General features: G+C 43.1%; 1 protein-coding gene across 1 annotated transcript; it reads left to right on the top strand.

Moving 5' to 3' along the window:
- Positions 1-354: 354 nt before the first annotated feature.
- On the top strand, positions 355-8,141 carry NMUR2 (neuromedin U receptor 2). The gene is made up of 4 exons (XM_066328820.1): positions 355-1,074; positions 5,960-6,044; positions 6,796-6,921; positions 7,882-8,141. Exons 1-4 carry the CDS (start codon positions 355-357, stop codon positions 8,139-8,141), a joined length of 1,191 nt encoding a protein of 396 aa, XP_066184917.1.
- Positions 8,142-8,366: the final 225 nt, after the last annotated feature.

The raw sequence follows: 8,366 nt of genomic DNA, 5'->3' as shown, positions 1-8,366 counted from the left end.
TTTCAGATCCCACTTTTGTGACTCTGTGAGTGCATCAGCCACGGGAGCTGATGCAAGTGGCTGGAACCTTTTTTTGCACTCTATAATCTAACGCACTTAGCGAGCCAATGAATATGTGGGAAAGGAGGGGCTTTCTGGCTGAGGGGCTCCGTGCAGGGGAACAGCTGTTGAGCAGCAAAACCTTACCCAGAGCCAGGCAAACACACTCATTCACATCCTCAGTGGCTCTGTGCATCCAGGGCTGGCTAGGCAGCCGCACCACTCCTCCCCTCTCTGCAAAAAGTGACCAAACTTGCACAGAGAAACAGAAAGGACAACGAACCTCAGCTGTGAAACCTTTCAACAGATCCAGCAATGGCCTGGGTCAGTAATTTCTCCTGGTTTAACCACCTCGTTCTACACGAAGAACGTCTCAGGGGGTACTTAAACAGCACTGAGGATTATTTAACCTTCCTGTGCGGGCCCAGACGGAGCCACCTGTTCCTGCCCATGGCTTTGGTGTACTCAGTGATCTTCCTCATCGGAGTGGTGGGCAACTTCTTGGTTTGCCTGGTCATCCTCAAGCACCGCAGCATGAAGACCCCGACCAACTACTACCTGTTCAGCCTGGCGGTGTCAGACCTGCTGGTGCTGCTTTTCGGGATGCCCCTGGAGGTGTACGAGATGTGGAGCAACTACCCCTTCCTGCTGGGGCCCGCGGGCTGCTACCTGAAGACGGCTCTGTTCGAGACGGTGTGCCTGGCCTCGGTGCTGAGCGTCACCACGCTGAGCGTGGAGCGCTACGTGGCCATCCGGCATCCCTTCCGTGCCAAGCTGGCCAGCACCCGCCGCCGAGCCCTCAGGACCATCCTGGCCCTCTGGATGCTCTCCGTGCTCTTCTCCCTGCCCAACACGGGCACCCACGGCATCGCCCTGCAGCACTTCCCCAACGGCACCATGGTGCCCGGCTCGGCCACCTGCGCCGTGGTGGTGCCGCTGTGGATCTACAACTGGATTGTGCAGATCACCTCTTTGCTCTTCTATGTGCTGCCCATGGGGGTGATAAGTGTGCTGTACTATCTGATGGGGCTAAGAGTAAGTCCTGCTCTGGCTGTGCTCAGTGTTTTCTTGACTTTTTCTTGTGTGCTTGTGTCTGTATGTGGCTTTTGAGTGAGTTTTGATTCTTTTTGTTGCTGCCCCGTGTTTTCCTCCCAGAACAGCAAAAGTGTTTCTTGAACCTCTGAATATCCAACTTCTTCTCTGGTGCAATCCTGTTCTGAAATTAATATAGCTGTGCTGGGAAATAATTTACCCCAGTCTTCTTATAAAAACTTCCCATCGCTACTGCTCACATCTGAATGTTAATGAAACACCCACCCAAGTCAGTAGATTCCAGCCTCTCAGAGATTTTCACCTTTGTAGTAGGGACTAGAAAGAAATGGGCCAAAAGGAAAATGTGAAAAGAATAAAAAGAAGATGGCTAGTCATTGAATCTTGTGTACTATTTGCTTTCCCTTTTCTTGTGACTGTAGAATTTCCATTGCATTACTTTCTTCTTTTCCTTCCCTGAAGCTGGTGATAATATTCACTTGTTGAAACTCACAAACCTCATAAACTGAAATGTTGCAGCTAGCAAATTCAGCAATCATTTCTTCATATAACTACAACCTTGTTTCACCAGGCTACCTTAGAGCTTATATTCGTTCTCTCTTCAGAAACTGAGACTACTTTTGACAAGTCTCCATCATGTAAATATGTGGATAAAACAATCAGGATCACAGTTATAAAACCATGTAGCACAACACTGAAATGCTCTGCTAATCACAGGGATTTGACAGCTTTCTTCTCATAAGTTACAGATATTTAGACGATATAAATCCCATTTTATCACACTGAATGTAACTTAAAGTTTACAAAGATGTGTCTGATCCCATAGCAAGAAATGGAGAAGAATATACTTATGAAATAATATGCAAGAAACTCAACCAAATCTCTGTTGTTATATATATCATTTTGTTATGCTGGTTGATGTTTACTGCTACCTAAAACTATACAGAAGCAGTTTTTACTTACCCAGAAAAAGACCCATGGATAATCTGCCAGAAATCCACAGCATAGAGCAGATCCTAGAGGCAGTGAATGGGTTAAACTGCCCCCAATCTCTGCAGGCTTTTGAGGGGTCTTGACATAGTTTCAATAAATATTTTTCAAAATAAGACCTGAAGGGAGTGAAAGATGATGAAAACTGAGTTTTTACAAAAAGAAAAAGAGAAATCTCTGAATTTATAAAAGAAGACTTGAGGGTAGGTAGCAATAACATCTATTTGCAGCAGCAGATATTCTTATACCCCATCCCAGACGAGAAGCTCAGTACCAGATGAGGGCTGAGACCCTAGGACTTCTGCAAATTCATACATTTGTTCAGGCTGTCTTTTCTAAGGATAGTAATGTCCATTGTTTGTGCATCTGTTTTTCTGTATATCAGCTCAGACTTCCAAATTTTAACAGGATCCATCCTGGCTAGATCTGCATTATCTCCAAGCTGCCCTGGGCAAGAAGATTTAATTTCTTCAAAGAAGTGATAGGAGAATGACATATATATATATAATTTTTTTTTTCCAAGAGGAGACACTTTTTATCTACTCACAGAGGAGGAGATCTGTGAGGCTTTAGAAACACCCTGCAGTTTCCTGAGTGCCGTGTATCACTCACAGAATGTAGTGGAAAAGCTCAGGGATGGTCCAAAGGCTGTACAACAGCTCAAATTCAGCAGAGATGTAACCTTTTCATATCCAGGCTTTGTAGAAAGGGCATTTCCTCACCAGTTTCTCCCTCAAGCTCTGCCAGTGCTGGACAGTTTCAGGATGCAATACAGGTGGGGACAGGTGACCTGCCAAGCAGCCGTGAGAAGGCAGCAAATACGGGTCACAGGGTATCTGAGTTAATTTATAATGTAATTAATTGAAAAATGTAAAAATATATTCATCTTTTTCACTGGGAAATGCTTGATTACCTCATTATCTACTTGTATAATTTTAAGGCTTGGTGGTTTAATATTGCAATGTTATGGTCAATTGATCCTTCCAGCACCATTGCAAAGAAGAGGGCATTGCTCATTGCACTGTAAACTCATTAGGCTTTATTGTGGAAGCTTCCTGCTGCCTCTTTTGTGGGGTTCCCATCACAGATACCTCTAGGATAAATCCCTGAATCATCCAGACTCTTCAAGCCCAGTTCAGCTGTTGAGCTACTGATTGCAACCCACAGCCAAAGAGCTGAGGAGGGAGAGGAGAGGGACAAGATGAGAACATTGGGCAGTAGCTGCTCATGGAAGTTCATCCCTGGGGCACTGATTGAGATGGGATGGGATTGCTTGGGAAGAAGTTTGCACTGCAGCAGGATTCAGTGCAAGGTCCCTGACCATTCCTTTCAAACTGATTCCTAAAAGGACACAGGCATAGGTGCTGATCACTGCTTGTCTAAAAGTCATATTCTATTTAACAAGGGTTTCTGATGGCATAGGCTGGATGGTTCTTCTCCCAAGGTTCCAACTCTTCTCTTAGTGTCTCATCCCCTCAGCAACTGGCAATAATAATAAAAACAATAATAACAACAACAGTAGCAATAGTAATAATAACAATAACAATAATAATAATAATAGTAATTATAATAATAATTTGGACATAGTGGCAATTTTACTTTGGCTGTCTTTGAAGCAAGACAACTTATTCTTGCCAATGCTCATCTTGTTCAGATTTTATCACTGAAACCTATTTCTTCCCCCAAATGCTCAGCTTTTAAATGCCCAGAATCATCTGTGGATGGTGACTGCCTTTGGCTGATTTCTGCAGAGCCCAGCACAGCTCTCCCAGAGTCTGCCCCCTTCCCATGGAGGTTGTGGAGCAATCCTTGTCCCAAAGGCTGGTTCTCCTTTCCATGGGGTGAGCTAAGGGCACACCAAGGCTGCAGCTCAGCAGCAACTGCTTAAACCAACCTCTGAAACAGGCAGGACTGTAATCTTTAGCAGAAGACTTGTGGGGTATAAATATCAATTTTTCCACCAGCTGGAGAGAAACTTTGATCACCACTAGTGTCAGACAGGCCAAGGAGTTTACAGAAAGCCGTTCTGCTTTTTCAAATTACAGAAAACTCCTTCTTTTGCAGAGTGGCCTCACCATGTTTGTCTGGGGACAGGTGAGACCCTAATTCCACTCAGTCTTTTTATTTCTGGGGTTAAATGCTGTAGCTAATAAAGATCTGTGGGGAAAATCCAATTTTCAGCTTCTTGCTCCAGTCACTTTTAATTCTGTTGCAGTGAAAGGGTAGAATTCATCTCAAACCTACACAGCCTCATACATCACAGTGATGTAAAAGTAACCAGTGCCTTGGCTGGGGTTCTAACCCTCTCAAACCATTGGCATTAACTCAAGTAACCTTGGCCATGGACTCATTTATTCATTTTTTCCCTCCCTGTTTGTAATGTTTCACTGTTTCATTAAACTGCAGCTGCTGAGTTGTTCTTACCTGTTACACCTTCATCATTTGAGGCTAAAGAGGAGCCTTACAGCATCATCAAAGTAGACAGGAGGAAGGAGAAAAATAAAGATACATGTGTCTGGTTTATTACAGCATCAGCACACTGTACTCTCTGAGGCTTTGGAATATGCCTGGAATAGATTGCTGTTGAGACTGAAAACCACTGAAGGGAATCCAGGGGTTTTAATAAATCTGATCATTTATCAGTAGATTTGTTGCAAATCAACTGAGTCTTTTCCTTAAGCAACTCTGGCTATGACTAAAAGTTACAAGGGGAGTAATGTAAAAATGAGAGGCTGTATTGCACTGTAATTGACTATAATTCCATTTACATGTTTTTTCCTTTTATAAATAGAATAAAGAGAACATTGAAAGAAGGGTTCATTTCATCATCCTTACAGAAAAGTGTTATTAATCTGAAATCAGAAAGCAAAGTCACAGTGTAAAGGGCACAACGAGCATGTCTTCACAAGGTTTTTGCAAATCCAGAGTCATTTTCTATCTCTTCCTTCATTCCTGATATCATCTCATGTACAATTAAATTTTGGTTCCAGTTTCTTTCTTGAAAACAGATAAAGCTGTTGGCTAATCAGGAGTTCCTACTGCAGGAAGCTGGGACCAGTTTTGGACTTTCCAGATATCCTTGGTGTTCAAATCAATTGTCCCGTTTATGTAAACCTGATCTTTTCATCACCAAAGCACCAGTTTTCTCATGATAAACATAGAGGGGGACAGATCCCAGGGATGATCACATTAATGCTCATCACATAATGCTCTTTATGCCCATTTTTCTTGAATTCCAGAAAACTACTAGAGAAAAACCTCACCTTGCTGTGCCTGAGCAGCATGTGGCTAAATCTGTGTGTATCCTGCACCCTGCCCATCTGCAAGGCAGAATTTCTGGGGTTTGTTCATTAGATGGGTTGAACATCAACTACACCCAACACTCAGGGCAGGAAACAGTCTCCCTTGAATTCTACAGGATTTTTTCCAATGATTACAGCTGTGCTGTACTGAGGCTTCTATGGGTGTTTTTTGGATCATTGGTTTCTGCTTAATTGTGGGGAACAATTTTAGGAAAATAAACAAATGAACCATACTTTGCTATAAGAGAAAATAATGCCTAGCAAAATACTGTTGAAATGGAACATAAACAGTGAACCAAATATTGACTCATTGAGAAAAGGTAAGTGGGAAAGTGAAATACAAATTTGCTGTAAATAAGCAGGTTCAGATGCAGATTGTTTTGAACCTAAAGCTTCCATGTTTTTCGAGACAAAACCTGAAAATTAAATGCAGTTTTAATTTTTTTTTTCAGTGAGTCCCAAGTGGCCCCAAATTTTGTTTTTCTCAAACTACAGCTATAAAAATATCAAACTGTGTATGTCTGGCAGGGATGTGGTCTCTTGTCTAAACTGTCCTTTGCTTTCCCTCCTTTTGCCAGTTGAAAGGAGATGAATCTTTGGAAGTGGAGGAAATGGCTGTGAATGTTCAGAGGCCATCCAGGAAATCAGTCACCAAGATGTTGTGTAAGTAGTGAGTCCTTCTGTGTTTTATTTATCATGAGCAGATCCTGGAGGGTAACTGATTGTTCTTTGTTCATGGCATTGAAGGTTCATTGGATGGCTACAAGAGTTATGAGATGAATAGATGCCATTTAAAAAAAAAAAAAAAAAAAAGGAGGCTTATTACTGTTTTATCTGGATTTGCAGGAATGAAGCATCAGGGGTAACAAAAAAAAAAAAAAAAAAAAAGACTCAGAAAGCAAATTTTCCTCCCCAGCACAAGAGAAGGTTGAGCAGAACCTCATGGCAGATGCTTGAATGGCAATTCTCCAACATCCCTCACTCTGAGCTAGCTCTTGCATCCCTCCAGAGAGGATCTCCTTTTTTCAGACTGCAAATAGTCTATCTTGTACATTTTTATGGGGTGTACATCTGTTCTGCATTACACCAGACTATACTTTGGAGCCAGCCTGGTTTTCTGAGCCTGGAATGGGTTTGGCCTCCATATATACCCCAACACTTCAAGAGCCTCCTGCTCTGTTTGAATGTCACTCTGTGTGCATGCATTGGGCTATCCAATACTAAAATTAGTAGAAAGAATTTTCTTTTAGTTGGTAATGGTAAGACAGAAAAGATGGCAACATTTTTGAAACCATGGATATAATTTATATATTAAGTCTCCCATCCAGCTTTATGAACTCTCTGCCCTGTGCAGTTGGTGAAACATATCCTCCCATTTCTGACCTGTTTTTCTTCTCTCCTCTCTCCACACCAGTTGTTCTTGTGATAGTTTTTGCCATCTGCTGGGCTCCATTCCATATAGATCGACTTTTCTTCAGCTTTGTTGTGGAATGGACTGAGCCTTTGGCCAATACCTTCAACTTAATTCACGTGGTGTCAGGTAAAGCTTTCTTCTTCCACTTGCACAAGGACTGGCAAAAAAAAAAGTATCTGTGGGTGGTTTTACTTGGAATGTGTAGTCATTTATTTTGTAGAGGACATGAGACCTGTGTGGAAAACCTCCTTGAGGTTTGGTGAGCAGTGATGAAATGGTGCCTGAAAAAATACTGCAGGGAGGTTTCTGCAGCTTTCAAGATCTGGACATGTTGTTGAATTCAGTGTCTGAATATTCACAAAGAATAAAAGAAAAAAAAAAAGAAGGCTATCATGTATCATTACTAGCTGATTTTCATTCTTGGGAATGTTCAGAATAAAGACTGCCGTCATTCAGCTGCTTTTAAGAAGTACACAGCAGCAGGCAGCATCCTCCACAGGCTCTCTGGGGCAAATAAGAAATCTTATCAAATGCAAGAGCCTTACATACTGCTCAGCACTGGGTGATGAAGCCAAATGTTTATGGCCTCAAAATGATGGGCTTTTCAAAGAGGAATCTTGTTTTCAGTCTGCCGTGGGAAAACACTGAATGTGGCCATTAGGCAGCTCAGACAAATCCAATCTTGTGCCATTGTCCTGGTGAGTTGTAGGAAATTATCTTCCCCTGGCTGGAAGTTATCCTCTGACAGCTTTGATGGGGCACCAGCTGTGCAAATCCTGCTGTGGGATGAGGGCAGTGCTGGAGGCAGGTCAGGGGAGCTCAAGAGAGAGTTGGTTCCTGAACAGCTGGAGAGGCTGAGCTCCACAATCTCTCCCACTTTGCTTTCAGTGCAGTGAAAGTTGAGCTAACCGTGGTGAGAGATCCCTCTGCCTGTGCCAGGAAGGCAGCAGAGCTCCACTGCTGCTCTCTCCACCCTTGCATCCAAGCTTGGTGCAGCTGGATAGGCAATAAATAGATTTTCCTCTTCTGAGCTGGTTTCGCACACAAATGAATGTCTCTCTCTTCCTGCCACCCTTGTTCTCCCAGGCGTTTTCTTCTACCTGAGCTCTGCTACAAACCCCATCATTTACAACCTGCTGTCCCAGCGCTTCAGGATGGCTTTCCTCAGTGTGATTTCTCCCTGCTGCAAGCACTGTGCCCCTAAACATCCCAAGTGCAAGACTTCATCCCAGAAGAGCATGTTTGTGCTGAAGGATCACAACCTCATGGACTCTGCTGAGAACACGAGTGTCCCTGGCACACAGAGGACATCTGTCAGCAGCTCGCAGGTCTCCACTGGGCTGTGACTTTCTGTGCTGTGATCCAGGTGAAAGAGATGGTTAAGAAAATTGCTTTAAGAAACTATAGCAGAAGAAAACTTCCTAAAGGACTGATTTCAGCCAGAATTGCTCAGGGGATGTCCCACTAAATGGATGAAGGAGGAGACTGTATTTAGGATGTGTTAGAGAAGCACTGTATTAGCCCCAAGCTAATGGGAGGGCTGAAAATCTGTATTTGCTCACTTTGTGCCA

The sequence above is a fragment of the Sylvia atricapilla genome, chromosome 14 (assembly GCF_009819655.1).
Source record: "Sylvia atricapilla isolate bSylAtr1 chromosome 14, bSylAtr1.pri, whole genome shotgun sequence".
NCBI lineage: Eukaryota > Metazoa > Chordata > Aves > Passeriformes > Sylviidae > Sylvia > Sylvia atricapilla.
The sequence above is the reverse complement of the archived record's forward strand: the minus strand, read 5'-3'. Positions and strand labels throughout refer to the sequence as shown.